At 48.0% G+C, this 21385-nt stretch overlaps 1 protein-coding gene across 3 annotated transcripts in view; it reads right to left on the reverse strand.

The window, feature by feature from the left end:
- Positions 1-803: 803 nt before the first annotated feature.
- The window catches only part of CLCN4 (chloride voltage-gated channel 4), a 73225-nt gene continuing 52643 nt past the window's right edge, over positions 804-21385 (reverse strand). For all 3 annotated transcript variants that reach the window (XM_057719111.1, XM_057719112.1, XM_057719113.1), the window contains exons 6-12: positions 19346-19552; positions 19168-19248; positions 17541-18086; positions 15815-16001; positions 14665-15063; positions 8226-8442; positions 804-1388 (exon numbers count right to left, since the gene is read on the reverse strand). In XM_057719111.1, coding sequence (XP_057575094.1) covers positions 1298-1388; positions 8226-8442; positions 14665-15063; positions 15815-16001; positions 17541-18086; positions 19168-19248; positions 19346-19552 — 1728 coding nt within the window. In that variant the 3' untranslated portion in view covers positions 804-1297. The remainder of the gene's footprint in view (positions 1389-8225; positions 8443-14664; positions 15064-15814; positions 16002-17540; positions 18087-19167; positions 19249-19345; positions 19553-21385) is intronic.

A 21385-nucleotide genomic window follows, 5' to 3' on the forward strand; every position in this document is an offset into this window, starting at 1 on the left:
GGGCAAGGGGATCAGTCTTACAGAGGGCATCCAGTGGACCTAAGAAATGCAGCTTAATTCCTTCCCATGGACGAGACAGAAGTCCTGACTAAACCAATAAACGTATCATTACGTTCAATTCAAAGACGCTCAGTGCTCAAATTGGCCGTCTCGAATTTAACTCTGTCCTACGCTTTGATGGCTAATATGAAAGTGCATGCTTATACATTAAAGCTGGATGTTTTGCATCCTACAGAGAAGAGAATGGAACAGATTTAGAATCAATTTAGTATTTCTCGTGCAATCCATTTGGAGGAGTTCCCACTGAGAACTCATCTGCCTCACCCTCTCGGCAGCCGTATTTAATAAGATCTGAGAGGAAAAATAAGTAGTAGCACTGGGTAGCCTGTTTTGACTCTTGTATATGCTATCTGGAATTTCAAGCCACTACAGCAAGCTCGCAGAATACAGGACATGGCCCTTGGAAAGTGCTAGACTGATCAATATTTAAGAATGCACAGGCAATGGCAATAAATAAATGAAGCAAACGCAGTGGGGGTGCAAATCCAGGATGGGTATGTATACCCTCCAAATAAGGACGAATCTCTTTCCGTGGCAGGAAACAGCGCAGCACTAAATGTTTCAACAGTTCATCACACCGTCCCAAGACGCTGGTCTTGCATACAGAAACGATTTCTTCATCCTCCACATGGCCGGTGACCCAATGTTGGTTCCGAAACGGATGGGTAAGCAAAGTAAAGGCTGAGAACAGGAGCCGGCAATGCTGGTCACGAGCGAACCCACTAGCATACTTGCAGCTTTCACTATGTTCACGTTTAATTTCTTTTCCTTTTCCAACAAAGTAAGTGCAAATATCTTTAGTCTGATTCAGTAACATACCAGCCAAACCTCAGGAACCAGTAAATAAGGACGCTGACACGCCAATCCCCCTTGGCCTTTCAGACTCACAGCTTCACCCACACCAGCCTTCAACAGAAGGGGCAAATGTTTCTTGACTCAGCGATTGTGTTGCATGTCCTTGTACAAACTGGACCGTTTACACCCACCCAAGTGCCCCCACAGCAGTTACTAAACTCATAACACAGCTTGAAACTCATAAGGGGTTAAAGCTATAAAATGCCTACTCATCGACACATTTTTTTTCTAAGTTTCATTCTTCTTCCCTTCCTTTCAAACAAAGCTTTTGTTTCTGCTGCCCCCAGTGCCTGACCGTTCATTAGGAAAATAACATATCATTTGTTTATTTCTTTTCAAATGACACAGTTGTGTTTTTCTCAAAGAAACAGCCATCTTGTTTCTAATTAAACATGATGGATTCAGGGTCCTGGTTTGCCATCTGGGCCATGTGTCTCAGAACATCCTTTTTCGTGATGATGCCAAGAAGTCTCCTGGATAAGAAACAAAATAGAGAAAACAGGTCAGCCTTGCAATATTGACTCATGCCTGTCCCTAATCCCCAGCACACTTGCCACCTGGGCACACAGAGACATTTCTCACCTTCCCTTGTGGATGGATGAGGCCAACTGCGTGTGCTTTGGCCCATGGCGTGTGGGTGGAGGTTAGAGATGCCCCTCCCGAGTCACCTGCACATTTCTTCTCTCCTCATCTGCCAGCCTGAGACAGGGGAGCCAGTGAAGGGCTCTGACGTCACAGAAGACTGAGTCAGGAGCCACCAGATTCAAAGACCTGTGTCCTGGAATGACTGTGTGGTGCAGAGCCCACACCTCCTGCAACCCACACTGGATGTGAGTGCCATGGGAGAAGAAGTCACCTGTATTGTGTTTGGCCACTGAGATTACAGGCTTGTTTATTACAGCAGTAAGCCTATGATGACTAATATGCTCCCCTAAATGTCAAGACTATAATCAATTAAAAAGGACTTACGAAAGCCATTGTCAAAACTTGACCACATCGCAGAAATTCCAAGGGTAAGACATTTTAAAAGTAAGAAATTTTAACTATAAGATAACAATCAGTTCTATTTTACATCTGTCTTACTGGAAGGGTAAAGTCTAACATTCATCTCTGACCATATACGTAAATTCCCTCCTCTTCCAAAATTCCATGGCTTTCAGCTTACAAAAACAATGCCACTTCCCAGGGTCCCTGGTATAGGGCCAACTAGACTGTGCACTGCACAACTCCAGGGAGCACTGTTCAAACACGACACCATAAACAGTGCCCCTAGATCATGTACACACACTCGCACAACTGTTCCAGGCAGCCCTTGCCTCACTCTTGATTTTATTAAATACTTCAATGACCACCTGCTGGGGTCAAATCATGCCCCCTGGGGAAAGTGAAAGGTTTGAAAGAAGGAGATGTATACAAGTTCTTCAGAGAAAAGAAGTTCCACTGCCACGTTAGTTTGCAAACGCTGCTCACCATGTCTCCCTCATCCCCAAGAAGAGGGGCAAAGAGAAGGAAAGGATGGCAGTCTCCCCTGCATGGCTATGAAAATGACAGGTTTCCACTCTGTATCTGTGTCAAATGATGATATACCACAAAATCAGAAAACACAACTGTAATACACTTTCATTTATTTCATTAAAGCCAAATTATCAAACTCATCTCTTACTAACAGGAAGTGAACGTGAGGGCGGGGCGGGGGTGCAAGTACTCGGAGCAGTATTCCAGTCAGTTACAGCTGGTGAGATGGACAATGGTTAGTGAAACTGTCAGGCCAGAATTCTGACTTCCTTGTCCCTGACCACGCTGGACCTGAACCTTGAAAAAGCGATTGATTTCTTGTGTCAGTTTCCCCATCTATCACAGGGGGGGAGACAGCAGATACTACCTCTTCCCCTCCATCTCACAGGAACATCTTCAGCTGAGAGGAAAACAGCTTTTTGCCTTTAAAACCACGCTAAACGAAAAGAATGATGACAATACAGATGACACAACCCTGAAAGAAAGCACCACGACCAACGTGATAATCAAAAAAAAAGATGGGGAAAAAAGGTAGCAAGCACAACAGAATTAGAAAATCAACATTTTGCAACCCCCAATGTAATAATTAGTTTAGTCAATAATTATCGATGGATTCCCAAACCATCACGTAAATAGTTGCTGGAAAACAGAAAATTTCTACATGGTCTCAAAGTATCCCTCCACAGATTACGTACAAAGAGAAAAATGTCCCTTTACAATGAAGGGCTCTGGCCATCCCCACCTCATCCCAGGGATGGAGCTTATCACCAACAAAGTCAGAAAAGCTGACATTATGACATCAGCTACACTGGAACACTGCCCAACACTACTTAAACCAAATCAAACCATGAGGAAGGAATCAATCAAATTCAGAATGTGGGACTACTGGTCTGGATTCTTAAAAAAAAAATCTATGTTATAAATAACAAACAAAAAAAGGCAGGGAACTGTTCGAGGTAAAAAAACAAAAGAGGCAAAACAACCAAATGCAATGTGTGAACCTTGAAGGAATTCTGGACTGAAATGTGATATGAACTAGATAGTTATTGTTAACTTTGTGTGATCACGGCTCAGTGGTTATGCAAAAGAATGTCCTTAGTCTTAGAAGATGTACGCCTCATACATAATTGCCGAAACTTGGAAACAACCAAGATGTCCTTCAGGAGGTAAGTGAATCAACAAACTGGTGCATCCAGGTAATAGAATATTACTCAGCACTAGAAAGAAATGAGCCACAGAGCCAGGAAAAGGCATGGAGGAAATGCACCTGAAACGTGCATCACTAAGTGAAAAGTGTAGCCATCTGAGAAGGCTACACACTGTGTGATTCTAACTCTAAGACATTCTGGAAAAGGCAAAATGATGGAGACAGTAAAGGTTCAGTGGTTGCTAGCAGCCGAGGGAAGGGAGGGATGAACAGGCAGACCAGAAAGGATTCTCAGGGCTGTGAAACTATTCCTGATGATACTACGATGGTGGATACATGTCATTATACATTTGTCCAAACACACAGGATGTACAACACCAAGAGTGAACCCTAATGTAAACGATGGATCGCAGTTAATAATAACATCTCAATACTGACTCATCAGTGGCAACAGAGAGAATACACAAAGGCAAGACGTTAACAGTAAGGGACACAGAGAGGACCAGAGAGGGAATGCTCTGTACTTTCTGCTCAATTACTCCGTAAACCTAAAACTCCTCGGAAAATAAAGTCTATTAATTCAAGAACACAAAATCATTAGGGGAAAGAAAGTGGTTGCGTGGGGCAGGCGTGCAGGGGGGAAGAGGGTGGTGAAGGAGGACAGAGCCAGGAGAGGTGGCTCCTTCCAGCTGTTTAGAGCGACTTGCCTTTAACTGTGCTCATAGATCACTGTAAACACATTTTTAAAACATATAAAAATACAGTAAAATCGAGGATGCCCCATAAAACAAGATGCTATTGCACTAAACCTGCCAAGCTGAGTCTGAGTCCTGATGGAGTCAGCCTGGGCTGCTGTAACAAAGCACCACAGACTAGGCGGCTTAACCACAGAAGTGTCCGTTCTCCCGCTTCTGGAGGCTAGAAGACCAAGGCCAAGACCAAGACCAAGACCAAGACCAAGACCAAGACCAAGACCAAGACCGAGGTGCTGGCAGCTTTGGTTTCTCCAGAGGCCTCTCTCCCGGGCTTGCAGATGGCCACCTTTTTGCTGTGTCCTCATACGACCTTCTTGTCTGTACGAGCATCCCTGGTGTCTCCTCTTCTTCCAAGGACACCAGTCCTATCAGATTATGGCCCCACTTTTATGACCTCATTTCACCTTAATTACCTCCCTAAAGACCCATCTCCAAAGACAGTCATATGGGAGGTTGGAGCTTCAATGTATGAATTTGGGGATAAGGGGACACAGCTCCGTCCATAACAGTCCTTCGACTTCCTTTAAATCAAAAAGGAATCGTTAGAAGGCAAGCAGCTTATGCCTATAACACGCCACCAAGAAAGCTGTGCTCCTCAGAGAAGCAGCAGCACGTGAGAAGGTGAAGCGCCTTTTGGTCCGCAGTGGGAAGAGCTCCGCGGCTGGCGGCCACCAACTCACAGACAGTCCCTTGGCTTAAAAGGCTCTTTTGTCCTTTCGGACATTTCTTTTCTACTTGGAAGTCTGGCTGAGCACACTGCCGTCCAGAACACCCGGGGAACACCACTCAAACTGGATGACGTCCATGTTCCTTGGTAGACAACAAACTCCTTGATTTTTTTAACACTTTTTGAGACTCCTCCAGTTCTCCCTCACAGAGATGCTCAGTAAGATGCTGATGAAACCAACGCCGTTTTGAAAGAAAACGACTTGTTAGTGTCTGCAGAGGGACGAGAACTTAACCATAGCACACACAGACACCCCTCCCATAGCTACAAAGCCTGGGGTTCGTTTCCTTATATTCACCCTTAAGACAATAGCAAAAGATGAGGCATCTGCAGTCGTCCTGACAATCCCATCTAAAAGCTCCATAACTCTACTGTCTCAAAGTCCAGCTGGTTATGATGGTTCTGGAGATATATGCGTTCAGGAGCTGCCTTGGGTTCTGACATATATTGTGCCCTGGCTTGTGACAATAATTGTCAAAGAAGAAGAAAGTGGAACATCCTCGCAAAAGGAGGCAGCATGAAACCAGCGGGGTTCGTTAGTGGTATGAAATGTCCTACTTGATGTAAATCAAGTGTTTACACTTCCAGCCCCTTTGGGTAGCAGTTCAAGTGAATCTGGGGAATGAGAAACAGTCGATCGATGACCATAACTGAGAGTAGAGCAGCTGGGCTCTTGTGAGACGGCCACCCCACCCCGGCCCCCAAGGCCCACCTAGCACGGCTTGGTGGAAGCTCGCACCATCTTCCCTGCTCGCTTTCTTTCTAGAACCTCTGTAGAGAAAATGCCATATTCACTCTTGGCCAATGGAGGCTTCCTAGACTCTGGCCTTAGGGAGACAAAGACTTCTCTGGCTGCTGGTCTGGTTTCATGATCACCTTGGAGCCCAGGCCCTGAGAAATCCTGCAGACAACGCAGGGTATGAGCTGGGGTGCTCGGCCTAGAGCAGGGAAGGCACATGGCGACGGCATACATCAAAAACGCGAGCTGGCTTGAGCCGTGCCTGCCCTGGCTCAAAGCCCAAAGAGATGAAAGGCCCCGCAAACAAGGACCCCTTGCCAGCACTAACGTATCAGCATCTGTGTTTGTTTAAAATACGTAGAGCGAGAGAGAGAGTGCGATTTTGTTTTCTCACAGAACATTCGGAGCCAATTTCGGCACCCAGATCTTCACAGGAAAACCTCATGGGGCTCTGTGAGGTGTGAGCGGGCGTTAAGGGCAGAATTTCCTGCCAGAACTGGAAATTCCAATGATAACTGACACTGGATTATTATTTTAAAGGAAAAGAGAAACTGCTATCCACTTGAGACGACACGGGTGATCACGGTGGTATTTCTGCCGAGCGCTGGAAATTCAAGTACATCAGTGGGCTTCAGCAGTTTACCAAGTGGGGTCCCTGACCAGCGGCAGCCCCCGGGAGCTGGTTAGAAATATACATGCCCAGGCCCCCTCCCAGATCGGGAGGATCAGTAACTGCAGGGGGAGCCTGGCACTCCAGCTTAGCCTCGAGGTTTACTCCTGCGGGGAGTTCCAATGCCTGCTCAAGTTTGAGAACCACTGAGTTCCTTTAAACACCACCAACAGAAATACTCTCCAGCCTCGAACACTTATTTCTTTGTTCCTTATTGGTTGCCCCTCCCCACGTGCAAGATACCCTCCAGCTGCAGTCAGAGCTGAGGAGGACACTCGTCCGGTCGGCTAAGAGTTCTCTGAGTCAAGTGCAAATTCAGCTCCTTACAGAGCCCTGCACCGCTATGAGCAGGGTGGCAGGAAGAAAGCCGAGCGAGTAAGGGGTGCTCTGCAGTTACTTGCGGGCAGCCAGCTCAGGGGCGCTCAGCTGGAGCATGCGTGGCATTTGGGCCAGATGATCCTTGGTTTTGATGGGGACTGTCCTGCGCACTGTCGGCTGTTTAACAGCATCCCTGGCCTCCACCCACTGGATGCTGGTGGTAGCATCCCCCACGCCCCGCTCCACTTATGACAACCCAAGTCTCTGTGGGACCATCACCTTGGCTGAGAACTGCTGGCTTAACTGGAACGAGCTAGCCCTGGAAAAGTTAACCACAACAGAGAGTTTAAGCCTCTGGATTCTATAAAGGCCGAAAGAACATTTCAGGTATGAGTGTCTCCACAGCCTATACCCCACCTCCCATCCTGCCCGCCCCTCAACCCATAAAGGAATCAACTGGGCAAAGAATCCTAGGTTCCGGGCTACCTGAACCAAGCCAGTCTCTTGTTCCGCCCAAGCTCCTGAGGCCCTGGAATTTAGGGAGAGCCCCTGGGCCCAAACCATGGCCCTCGGGGCACTGCACCTCTCACATCATCATGAACCTTTGCTCTTTGCAGTGCTGCTTTCCTGGTTCATGATAACAGAGCAAAAGCAATATTGCTGCAGCGGAAATGATGCCAAGGGCCACCAAACCTCTCAGCTCTGCAATAACATTTGAAAAGGTGACGTTGTTTTGAATGGACCGATATATTAGGGAACAACTTGAGCATAGTGTGAAGCTCACATCTGCTTACGGGTGATTTCACCCACAAGAAACTCCAGGAGGATGGAGAAAACTGCACCTGGCTGGGAGCATCCAGGGGCCCGGGAACACCCAGCCACAGCCCTCGTGATGCCCACTTCCACAAGCCAATTGCGGGGCTCTCAAGGTGAAGGGACTTATATATCATCATATTGATACACCTCTCAACCACTTCATGTGTGTAAAATGTCCAACACCATTTTTATGGGATTCCAAGTGTCTGCACGGTGTGCACCTAACCCTATTTTTCTCCTCAGCTCTGAGACTGTCGTTGCTCACTTCTGCAGAGTGCCATGATCTGGAGGAATGCATGCGTCACGTCACAACGTTACAGCAGGACAGGCTGAACCCTCTCCCAGAGCCAGGACCACTGGTGGTGGGGGTGGGGGCTGGCAGGGAGCCCCAGTCCCACCCCACTGGCTCCTCCCCTTCGGACTCAACCTGTAGCATCAGGGCAGAGACAGTAGCCCCGCCTAGAAGCCTGAGTCCCAAGCTCACTGGCATCTCCTTCTCCTGTGCTTGCCTACTGACATCTCTTCCAAGGACAGTCCCCCACCTTCTCCCGGTCCCCTCCAGTCCCCTAGGGGCTGAACCTGCGGCCCCTTCATCTTGTTCCCACCAGGATCCGGCCACTCACCCGCTCCGAGTCACCAGGCACTGGCGGAGCCCCAGCTTCCGGAAGATGTCCACCACCGTCTCCATGGGGGTGTGGTCCGTGACCGTGAAAGGGCTGAGGTTCAGGACGCGCCGCAGCTTCAGGGGCTGTGGGCTGTTGGCCGGCAGCTCAGGAGGCTCCTCCGTGAAGTACATGACCGAGTCACTCACGATGCCCTCCTGCCTCTGTCTGGCGTTCTCTGGAACGGGCGAGCCGGATGGCGAGCCAAGTGAGACTCCCTTCCCCCCCCATCCTCCCTACTCCACCCCCCCCATCCTCCCACCCCAGCCCACCCCCACCCACAGCAACACACGACTTCCCCACCCCCGCAGCCTAGAATCCCACAGAGAAGGAGTGCAGAGGGCAAACTCCACATTCTTAATGAGGGGCTTCAGCCAAACATCTGTGAAATTGGCATCCCTCTCTCGAGCTGATGCTGTGCGAGACCCCCCCCTCCCCCGCTGTGACCTGAACATCCACTGCCAAGGTCTTGCAAGATGGGCTTGAGCAGGCTGCCTCCTTTAGGGGAATGCACTGCTTCTGCCTGGACACCAGGGCACCCAGCTGGCCCAGGGCCTGCCACCCTCGCTTCCCTAACACACCTTCGCCTCGCCAGGGGCTGAAGTTTGACATGAAAAGAAACCTCACTTAGCTGCCCAATGACCTTAAAACGTTGTTTTTTTACAAACTAACTTATAACTGGCCCAAATGGCATTATAAATCCTGAAAGGAACAAGAGCCCAATAGGACCATCCCAGGCTCACAGCCCAGAAACGCAGCTTAATCCCAAATATGACCCTTGAGACCAAAGAAAAAACCCTAGAAAAGCTGCACTCCCCCCCACCCCCTACCCCTTGGATCTCCTCTCTTGAAAATGGGCCATTTTGTGGATTTCTCAAAGAAAGATAGTAAAACTGTTATGGTAACAATTAGCCTCTTTCTATCTGTAGGCAAGCCCACGTGAAAGAAAGCTGAACAAAAGTAGGGTAACAGGAACTCGTTAGAAATACGGCTTTATGTGGTACTAGAAACCCAGGCTATTTTAAGTCACACATGAAATAAATCCATCGGTCTCAAGATATTTCTCCAAGGCGATTTTCCTTCTGTTGGAATTTTAATCTTTCTTTTGGTTCATGGGAAAAGGTTAGGAAAAATGTACAGCAAGGCTTGCCTTAAAATGGATCCTGGTTTCTATAACACATTTTTTTTTTTTTTTGCCTTCTCAAAGACTCCTATTCACCTATATTGTTCTTTGAAAAATAAAATTCTAACTGCTGGCTCGAAGGCCATTTATTGCAACAGAGTACTCTAATGGGAAACTGGCAGCATTTGGGGTCAGACTGAGTTTGAAAAAGGGTCTCTGTTTAAAAGGGGAACAGAGGGCCCGCTGGGCAAATGCCTGCACAGTATGTGGGTCAGGTTCATCGAGTTACATCAAATAGAGTACGATTCAACCACAAATACCAGATGACACTGATGCACAGCATGTTTTCAGATGCAGATGCCACACAACACACACTGTGCACTTCTCTCCTGCGTCGAGGTGGCTCTGTCCTGAAACGCTAAGGTGGGAGGCAACAGTCAACACACAGTTCTCTCAAAGCCCCACGTAACAGGAACCCCATCTATTTCAACAATCCAGTGGAACATCAGGATTGGATCAAGCCACAGACCTCAATCAAGAACGGATCCCATGGATTTGCTGACCCCCTCATAAAACCAAACACAACTTAGCCAACTGTCAATTCACTTGCGAAATAAATAACAAGCTTCTATTGCCTCTGAATCTATTGATTGGGTCAGAAGCCCTGATTCTAACAGCACCTAGCTCGGTGAATTCTTGCTCAGCACTGCAATCCCAGTGCCTGGACAATGCCTAGAATACAGCAGACACAAAACAGATATTTGCCAAATGCACACACGCGTCAATCAATCAGCAAGTGAATGAGTGAGTGAGTAGGTGTACCGAACGGCAGTGTACTTGGCTCTGCCGGCCATGTAGAACAGAGCCTATCTCACAAAGAAGGCATTAGAAGGAAAGCCTGAGCTATCCACTGCCAAACAAGAATCAAAGGCAACAGTTGGGGTCCGAGCCAGAAACCTGAGCAGTGCTCCTTGGCACTTGAAGGTAGCAACTGAGGCTCTCTCCAGACGGGCTCTCTGTGAGGCCACTTTGAAGCTCTATTATCAAGACCTATCTTAAAGCCTTGAACTCTGGGGATGGAGATACGATGCACAGCCAAAAGCTGGTAAATGGAAGAACCAGCAAGAAAGCTCTCCCCGTCTCTCTACTGGGAGAACCATCTACTCCCACTTTGGAAAAGAAATCACTGTCACCAACGCATCTGCGACAAACTCCAGCATGTAAGTTCACACAGGGCAGAGCCCAGCTACTGTCATCCCTGTGCTCCCAGATCCCAGGGCAGAACCAGCACATGGTGGATACTACATGAAAGAAACAGTTCCTGTACGAAAGGGTAAACCCACCCCTCACCCAGACCATGATCCAGTGCTATTAGAGTACAGGCTCCCAGACCCCAGGGACTCATGGGAGCCTGAGTTAGGAAAAGAAAAGAAAAAAAAAAAAGCCCAATGATTACATGTGAAAAAGGCCTAAAAGATAGGAAAAGCACTAAATATTAACCATGGCCTTCTACAGTGTTGCGAATGTGGGTATCTTTTTTATTTTCTCTTTTGCTTCTGATTTCTCCAACATTCTGAGTATTACTTTTACTTCAAAAAATGTAATAAACTTCATTTTTGTTGTAAAGATCAAGTGGTTACGCTGTTTTAAATTGTTGTTAGTATAGGAAGTCTGTTGTTCTCTTCTACCACAACTACTATCAGTGGCTGCAGCTCCTGAAAAATGATGTACCTTTTATGAGCACCTGTTAAGTTCATTCAACCCAACATTCCACTTACTAGCAGCAGTACGATCATAATGCCAGGTGCAGGGAGGGTAAAGAGGAAAGTGTTGATGAAGTGAATTTCACAAACTATGATAGGCCAAGAAATTTTAAAAGATGGAAATAATCACATATCTAGTGAGTGATTACAATGGCTTCAGAGCGATGGTTCTCAACTGGGAGTAATTCTGCCTCCACCCTCAGGGGACATCTGGCAATATCTGGAGAAACATTTTGGGGGTCTCATAAATGGGGGGATGGGGTTGCTACTGGCATCTAGCGGGTAGAGACCAGGGATGATCCTACAGTGCACAGGACAGCCCCTCTCAACAAAGAATGATCTAGCCCCAATGTCAATGGCGTAAGGTTGAGAGACTCTAATCACGCTTTTAAGGAGGTAACACTCTATCATCCTATTCCTTAAAAATGCTTCCACAGATAAATAACAAGGTCCTACTGTACAGTACAGGGAACTATAGTCAATATCTTGTAATAAACCATAACAGAAAAGAATATAAAAAAGAATGTATCTATAGCTGAATCACTTTGCTGTACAGCAGAAATTAACACACTGTAAATCAACTATACTTCAATAAAAAATAAAAATTAAAAAAATTTTTTAGTTTTAAAAAAGCTTAGGCAGATGCCAGGCATGGAAGGTTAAGGAAAAAATGCTTCCATAAAACACATGTAATTGACAAAAAAGGTTAAAACGGAAAACTGGAAGCAACTATAGTGGTTGTCAGTACAAAGGAGACATGGTAAAAAAGTAAAAACTATTTAGAGGAAAAAGCAGATTATTTTATGACAAGCTATAGTTTATAAGGCATGGAGAAGTCCCTCTGCGGGTATGTTTTCATCCCCAGCAGAAAGAAACAGATGACACCACTGTTCTCCACAGCCTCACCCAATCATTTACAGCTCTCCCAGGAAGAAACTCTTTATCCCTAAAGAGCCCATCCAACAGATCTGACACGTGTCTTGTTGTTCGGTTCTGGACAGAGATCCTTTTCTGCAAGCAGGCCTCTCCCACATCCTGGAGAATCATCATCAAATCATCCACCAGGCGAAAAAAGTGAGAGTTCCCTTAACCCTGGCCCATGACTCTAACTTTCCATCCCTTTAATCATCTTTGCGGCTTCCCACTGAGTCCTCTCTGGATCCGTCCTCACTTAATTGCAGAACTCAAGACTAGAAGAGCCTGAGCCTGCTGAGCATGGAAAGAGCCTCATGTTTGCAAAGAGCACCACAAGGTAAAGTCCCATCTACCAGGAACTTGAACAAGGGCCACATATGGCCCCACGTGTGAGTATGTGACAGTGAAAAGGGCCACGTTCCCTAGGCGCTGCAACCAATCACTCTCCAACAAAGACAACAGCTATGGTTTGGCATTCCAGACATGGACTGAAGACATTTTCAGCTTCACGGGAGCAACTGATACCATTTCAAACTTGACACATAAGAAACAAAATCTTTATTTGCCTCAGATACTGCTCTTTTCTTATCTTGGATCTATTTAAATCTCTGCTCCTGAGTCCCCTGACAGGGAAATTGGCATGGCATCATTACTAACTCAACGCTCATGTCCTACTTCTATACTCACGAAAGGGCATCTAATTCCACAAATACAGGTCATGAATTTCTCCACCAGAGTACAGGGCTCTTCTATTTCCACGGAGCAGGAAAACAAGCTTTTCTGACTGCTCACAGCCAAACACTCCTTGCCTTCCCACAAACCATGTAAATAGCAGCTTCTATACTATTATCAGTCTGATGGAAAGCATATAGGTATTATTTACACTGCGTGTTGCCTCTTCAGACATTCCAAACATAGCTTCTAGGAGAGCGCTCGGTTGGCAAGCTTAAATTTCTTCTCTAACCGGTTGATGACAATTACTGCTTCCCACTTGATTACAGTAATGGGTTTCAGCAAAATTAGTAAGCTGTCTCTTAGCAGGTGTGCCTGGAGCTACACAATAGGTAATGGATTCCGTGACATTTATTACTAGAGTTTTTAAATTTCAACCTTTGCTTAAAAGATTTTAGGGACTGAATAAATTTTTAAAGGCTGCTGATTACATTAATTTAAAACAAACCCAACCCTACTATACAGCTTTTTTTAAAAATCACATTATTTATAAGGTAATAGTCACACCTAAAGGCACCTACCTGTTAACTGACAGGACTTATAATAAAGAGAAGCATCACGGAGCACTTAAAGCATAAATGTGCTTTCGTGTCTAAAATAAAAAATCGATTGTTGCTTTGGGGGAGGTAAATATGTTTGAGCCACACACTAAAATGAGAGGCTACAGCTTATTTAAACTTATTTTCATAAAGCCTTTGATGAAGACACTTTAAAAATATCTTAAAAGGTATTTAACATCGCAAAGAGGTTTTAGAAATTCAAAGGGAGAGCCTTAGAAATAGTTAACAAAGAGCAGGGATAAGCGAAGGTGTGTTCCTGGTGGGGCGTTCTACCATCATGCCTGGAAAAGTCCCCCTAGCAAACTTTACAAATGCACCGGAAGTACAATCATCAAGGGCACACATGAGCCATGGCACAGGCCCCGGCATACCGTAGATGCAGGGATGCTGAGTGGGAGGGCAGTCGTGTTTACCACGCACTGCGGATGCGCTCTGCGGCTCCCGGCCCCTGCTGCATCAAGGAGTCCAGCTGGACCACCCAGAGTGAGGGGGCCCTCTGAGGCCCACTGCTCCTCCCTGCCTGGGCCTCCAAAGACTCACACCCAGGCCTCTGTGGAATCCTTCTAGCTCCTGCTCCCCTTCCAAGGAGCTCATCCCAAGGCCTACAAGGCCCCAGGCTTGCTTCTCTGAGCCACCCATCTCTGGGACATCCCAGCTGGCCGCCATCCCCTCTCTGCTCTCCCAGCTTAACCGCCTGCCCCTCAGGCCAGCTGATCCAGTCAGCCCATGAGGAGGAAAAGCATCCCATGCAACCGACTTGACCCACGTGGGCCTCTAACTGATGGAACTGGACATAGAGTCATGAAGTGAAGGGCTTCAGCGATGCTGAAGGAGGCGTCTGAGGCAAAGAACTCAGCATCTAAGACGGTTAGACTGCTTGGAAGTCTGTCTCTGTGACCAGCTGGCCCGGCTGGCCCAGGCTCTCCCCTCTCTTCTCTGTTTCACGCAATAGGTCCCTAAAAGGCGTGTCTCCTAAGGGAGGGGCCCACGGGGCTGCTTGCAAACGCGGTGGTCACGGTCCATGCAAGAATGCCTCTGCCAAGACGCTGGTCCTCACAGTGTGACTTGGGGAGCAGCAGCGGCAGCATTAAGAGTGAGCTTGGGAGAAACACAGAGTCTCAGGTCCCACCCCAGACCTACTGCATTCTGGCTAGGTGTCCAGGTGAAACGAACAAGCATTAAAGCATGAGAGCCCCCCTGGCCTGAAGCCCTCCAACCCTCATCCACTCTCTAACCTCTCTGCGAATTTGGGGGCACAGAGGCTGCCATTCGTCTCAGTGAAACGTGAGCCTCCTCGCTTTACTCACTTATGGCAAGAATCAGCTCCCTCCTCTGGGCGAACCCGATGAGGCGCTCCGAGTCCCTGGAGACGACCACAGGGAAGCCGTTGTAGTCGGTCTCCTTGATGAGCGTCTCCACGTCCTCAACGGTCATGCTGTCCTGGGTGAGCACGGACAGCGGCGGCTCCCCTCGCCGCGGCCGCATGACGTCGGTGGCCAGCGTGCGGTGGGTGAACTCGTCCTTCACGTCCAGGAATGGGTACCCGTTTAAGTGGATATGGGCCTCGTAGATGCCTTCCTTCCCAAAGGCATCGGCCACCCACTTGCTGGTCACGGCCGCCGCCATCAGCGGCACGATGTACTCAAGACCACCCGTCAACTCAAACATGATGACCACCAATGACACCGTCATTCTGGTAACTCCACCTGCAACCAAAGAGAGGAATGAAATTGCAGGACTCAACTCCACACCCGCAAGAGGACATGAACTGTGGAAACTGACAAGCCAGCTCTACCCTCCGGGCACCTGTTCTATGGAGATAGTGCTACACGGCGCCCAGGCTCGGACCTCTGGGACAGAGACCAGGCTCGGTAAACACAGCCTTGTATCAGGAGCCGTAAGTCACATCTGCCTGGGCGGTGGGGGGGGCTCTTCTCACGTGAGGGACAGCGAGCTGTCTATTCACCCAGGACCACACGCCTTGCTTTTTGGTGAGTGGAGCCTCGGTGGGCTCTGCAGGCGTCTGACTCAGCAAGCGTGGCTCTCTTCCAGAACCCCTCAAGCTGGAGAATTGGAGAGATTTGGGGGGGGGGGGGGCTATAGACAGGAGACAGACCCACCCTTGTGTCCCTCGGTATTCAAAGGAAGAATCCACACCAACTCCCCAGCTTCCAATGAGTTTAAACCAGGGTTTCTGGACCTCAGCGTGAGGAACATTTGGGGCCGGATCAGTCTCTGTTGGGTGGGGGGAGTCCTGTGCACTGCAGGGTGTTCAGCAGCAGCCCTGCCCCGTACCTACTATTCTAGGTGGTACAACTGCACGATGGTGGAGACCCAGTCAGCTGGGTCCCTGGATGACTGAGCAGAGAAACGCCCTCTGCCACTCACATTACACACACACACACAGACACACACAGACACACACAGACACACACACACACACACACACACGGGTACCTAGGCAGGCAGCAGCTCCCACCATGGCGTAGAGCCCTGGGGTGACGCAGTCTGCTCCTGGTCGGCACCAGTTCCTGAAGATGATCCAGTCGTGGTGATGGTAAGCCAGTTGCTCCACGCCGATCCCCACCATCCTGCCCGCCATGGCCCCCACAGCCATGCTGGGGATGAAGAGGCCGGATGGGATCTGCAGGGAGCGCAGGGGAAAGAAGCATGAGGGAAGGGGGCCCCGTTCCCACCACCCCACCGCCGGGAAACTCAGGCCCCCTCGACAAGCTTGATTTTTCTTTCAGTCTTCAAACGGTGGCAACGCTTCAAACTATGGGTCCACTGGGAAACCGTGAGACCAGTGATTTCACCTGCTTGGTCGTATCTACTGTGACTTGGGGAGGATGCAATTTTACATTATCATTTCCTCGCCTTCAAAAGCTGGCCTGGTTTGCCTGCTGTGGATTAAAGAATAAGCCCCAGTGCAAATAACATTCACAGTGCACATCTGTCACTTGAGATACTCAGCCCTTTCTCTCTCCCCTCACGTGTCATTCAGATTAGCTTTTAAAATTAAATGTCAAGCCACAGCATGAAAATGGAAAAGCAAGGCCTTCAACTGTTCACAGGTCAAAGAAAGAAGCTAAAAGGCATCAGTGTAGCTGTCTTGCCTTTTCCAAAAACCTTCTCACGGGCTTACTGCCCTCTTGAATATACAGGGGCCAAACACCTGTCAGAGAGAGATGGAGGGCAGGTCCGTCTTCCTAACAAAGTCCATTTTCCGAAAAGTATTCTTAATATTCTCAGGCCAGGTTCGATGCAGCAAAGCAATAGACTATGGAAACTGAAAAGCCTTGGTAATAGCATGCTTTGTATTTTGTTGTGTGAAAAATACATTATAATTTCTCTAGTGATGACACACGTGCTACAGAACAGACCTGACTCTGTTCATGGAGACTGCGTGTGACCGCCAGTCCTCACCCAGAGCTGCATTTATTCCCTGCCCCAGACTGTCAGCAATCTGAGGATGGAAGTGGATCTTTAACCAAATTCAACTTAAGTTTGGATCTTCTGGTGTGATTTCTAGACTGTGAGACATTCCTGAGGAAATTGTTCCTTTCTGAGCACCCCTTATCCCCCTGTCATTTAATTCCCTGTAACTTCAAAGCAGACTTCTCTCCCAGCAGGCACCAGAACGAAAATAAATCCCTTTGCATCAGAGATAGTCACCTGTTTTAATAGTATCCATCCTTTCTTGTTAAGGCAAAAATTCAGGTTTGTGTTTGACCACTGCACCCAAGTACACAGCTTCTTAGACATTTTGTTTAAAAAAAATTCATAAAAATACCAAAAAAGCCACAGTCATGGAACACAAGAGGGTTCTGGAAGGTTCCCAGTGTTCTGTTTCTGGTGCTGGGTGCTGGTCGCACAACTGTGTGTGTGTTTTGTGAAAATTCACAAAGCTGTACACGTCTCCATATGAATGATATACTCCGAGCCTTAGCTTCTTCATTTGCAAAATTGGGTTAAAAATCTCTATCCCACAGGCTTGCTGTTTATCAAAAATGTTGTTTCTTGCTGATTAAACGAATGTCAAGTGCTCGGCGCACGTGAACATTCAGTAAAGGTCAGCTCCCCTTTTCCTCCCATCACGATCTTATTCTGGGGACTAGGGTGCTATCCCCAGAAGGCCAGCGGTTGCCCCCCACCCCTGGCACCTTCCCCACTCTTCACGCACCTTCATGCCAAAGGTAAATATGGTAATGACGATTTTGAAGATCAGCGCCAGGGCCAGCTGCCACATGGCTGTGTAAACCCCGACCCCAGCCGGCCGGTCAGGGATGTCGTCCACAGGCCGCGTCATGTTGGGGTCGTTGATGTAGTCACAGAGCTGGGAGGACTCGAGGGCCCCGCAGTCATTGAAGAGCTCGGAAATGAGCTCGCTGGTGCTGCGGCGCGTGTAGGGGTTGGGGTAGGCGATGATGGCAGTGATGGCGGTCACCGCGATGACCTCCAGCACTGGGTACTTCCCCAGCTTGGTGGTTTTGCGCCTCCTGCACCAGGCAATGTTGCAGCGGATGAAGAGGGTTCCCCACAAGCCCCCGAAGACCCCGAGCAGGATGAAGGGGAAGAGCTCGGCCATGTACCAGGGCGTGTGATACTCCACGTAGAAGAGGACGAGGCGGCTGTTCCCAAATGGGTTGATGGATCGCAGCGTGAAAGCTGCCACCAGTGCCGCGAAAAAGGAACGCCACAAGGTCTTCAAGGGAAAGTAGTAGCTGACCTGCAACCAACGAGCAGGTGGAAAATCAGAGACTGGCGGAAAAAAAGAGCCGCCCAGAGCCCCAGCCCCACTGATCAGCAGCCGCCGGCTGGCATCTGTCATGAAAGTCATGCTCAAGACCAAAGGTGCGTGGTACTCACTTCCTCAGTCCAGGTGTAAGTATGGCCCAAATGCACTCACAAAGATATTTAAAGGACTCTATGTCTAAAACTGGAACGGATACTAGTCAAGGTGCGCTTGAGCTATTTTTTAAGAAAATGAGAACACTTCCTAATAATTCTGCTTATGGCACAGAGACCCTCCAAAAAGAAAATAATCCTCTGATTTGATTCTCCAGACAACAGATCATGAGGTGAAACCCCTGGCTCAGCAAATGTATCTGGAGGGCATGGGAGTTAAGAACGGTTTTTACATCTTTAAACGGTTGGGGGAAAAAAGAATATTTTGTGACATGAAATATTCAAAAGAAGGACTATTTGGTGACAAAGATATAAAATTCAAGCTTCTGCGTCCATAAGGAAGGTCTTGTTGGAAGGCAGCCACGCCGTGCACGTGCGTGGGGCCTGTTGCACCCTCCACACTACAGGGGCCAAGCCGAGCAGTTGGGACCGAGCCCCGAGACCCCCCCAAAGCCTCAAGTACTTGTTACCTGGCCCTTTTTTTTTTTTTTTTAACCATAAAACCCGGGACTGCGAGCCACGTGGCAAAGCAGTTCTCCTGGGTTCCCTTACCCTGCTTTGCTACCTGGCCCTTTACAGACAACGTGCGCCCACAGCTGGACTAGATCCATTCGGGTTGCAAAAACTACAAATGCTTCATTAAGTTGTTTATGAAAAAGAGAGAGGAGACTGCACATCTCCCCCAAAAAATCACACTGACAATTTTTAAAACAAGACTTGAAAATGGGTATTTCATGGCAAACACTGCGGCTCCTTAATGAGTTGCAGGAATCTCTCAATCCTCCTTCGCATCTAGTCCTCAGAGGGCTGGCAAGGGAAGCCTCCTGCCGTGCTGACCCACCCGCACCAATGCCGGTTCCTGGGCGCTCAGAACCACGGGCCCCTCTGCTGCCAACACTCACCTCTTCCAGACTGAAAAGCACACCCCCGATCGGAGCACCAAAGGCAACGGACACCCCGGCAGCGGCCGCGGCTGACAGCACCTGTGAGGCAAAGAGCTCCCCATCAGCCCAAGGCCTTTCGGGAAAATCAGCAGTGGCAGGTGAGCCCAGGGTGGGGCTTGACCCTGGGCCTGCTCACCTCGCGCCTCTTGCCCTCATTCTTGCTATACTTGGAGAAAAGGCTGCTGAAGAAGTTGCCACAGCAACAGGCCACGTGCACCAGCGGTCCTTCCTTGCCGAGGCTCAGGCCCGAGGACACCACCAGCACCAGGGTGACAGTCTTGATCAGCAGGGTCCACTTGCCCAAGTAGCCCCTGATGATGAAGCCGCTCAGGATGGTCTTTATCTGAAACACAGGATGGAGAACGATGAGGAGTGAGCCGCTTCGGCGCCCCCACTAGGAAAATAACCTCTCCCTCCTCTGAGGAGCATCTTTCAAGCTGAGATCATACGGAAGACAGGCTGCTTTGTTATTTTAGCTATAATTTTATATTAAGAGAATTCATATTAACGCCTAATTTTATATATTAATGGAACCCCAAAACAACTCAATGCATAGTAAATCTTAATAATTCCAAGAGTAATGAGAGATCCTAACAAGGACTGAATAAATAATAATCAGTCTCGTTTTATTTATGGCATTATATCCTGTGCATTTTACCCTCTGTTGTGTTGAAAAGTACCTATTGATTTTTTTTTAATTTTTATTTTATATTGGAGTATAGCAGTATCTATTGATTTTAACTGTTAATTTTTGGCTACTGAAAGACGGCCAAGATAAAGAGATATCTTGCTAGCTATGTGACAAAGCAAATACAACAAAATATCAGTTGAACGAATCCAGCCTGTAGCCTATTTCTGTATGACCCACAAGCTAAGAGTCCTTTTAATGTTTTTAAATGTAATATGTAAACAACAGCCTTTTAGTGAGAATAGTTCCTCAATTTTGCCTGACACACAATAGCCCAAAATGTTGACTCTCTGCCCTTTATCCGAAAAGTCTGCCAACCCCTGCTGCAGGCCAGGAGTATATGGGTGTTTACTGTCCAATCCTTTCAGCTCTCCTGTATGTTTGAAAATATTCTTAATACAATATTGGGGAAAAAAGGTGCTCAACATTCTAATAACGCACCTCTGGGGGATGTAAGGGTGCTTGAATCCATGGCAACCCCTTCCCTTCCATTGACTCCTGCCCTCATGTACTGAAAAGCACTTTGACTACAGGTAGAGCTGACTCGTGCTCCACTTTCAAACCTGCCACGTTTTGTAAATGCCAAATAATGGCTTTCTCCCTAAAGGTGCACATGAGTTTGCGTAACGCCTTTAGAATTCAACTGGGTGCCAATCTCAGTGATTAACTTCATCTATTGGAGTCCTCTTCCCCCAAAATAGGGTTCTTCTGGATATACAAGCATCACCAATGGGTAAATAACATTTTACCTTTAACCTCTCTTGCAGCTGGCTGAAAAGGAGGGAATGTTTACTGCCCAGCTAGCAATTTACAAGCCTGTAATTACAGATTTATTAGACACCGAGTGAGTCAGCCAATGAAAATCGTGGTCAGTATCCGTTTTCCCACTGTATAATACATAATGGGACAATCTCAGCTCTTGTCACCGTCGAGATGTTTACCTAACGTCAAACTGCCTCCTAGTGGGCATTGCTCTGCCAAGAAATCAGTTTCTCAACAGCTATTACCGTCTTTCTCAACCTCGGCGCTCAATGGCATCATCTGGGCAAGGAAAAACCAGTGAAGACTAGTTATCCCCCGCACTCCGAGATCTCATGTCATTGGTCTGCGGTGTATCCTGGGTATAGGAGCCCAGGTGACTCTGGGCACAGCCTCCCCAGATGATTCTAAAATGCAGTCCAGGTAGAGAAGCACTGCTTCTGTCCTGAGAAAAGCAATACAAGTACTGCTAACTTCTCAATATTTAAAATGGGCAGTCCTGGGACTTTCCTGGTGGCACAGTAGTTAAGAATCCACCTGCCAACGTAGAGGACAAGGTTCAAGCCCTGCTCCAGGAAGATCCCACATGCCGTGGAGCAACTAAGCCCGTGTGCCACAACTACTGAGCCTGTGCTCTACAGCCCGCGAGCCACAACTACTGAAGCCCTCGTGCCACCACTACTGAAGCCTGAGTGCCTAGAGCCCGTGCTCCACAACCAGAGAAGTCAC

Source organism: Hippopotamus amphibius, chromosome X (assembly GCF_030028045.1).
Source record: "Hippopotamus amphibius kiboko isolate mHipAmp2 chromosome X, mHipAmp2.hap2, whole genome shotgun sequence".
Classification (NCBI taxonomy): Eukaryota; Metazoa; Chordata; class Mammalia; order Artiodactyla; family Hippopotamidae; genus Hippopotamus; species Hippopotamus amphibius.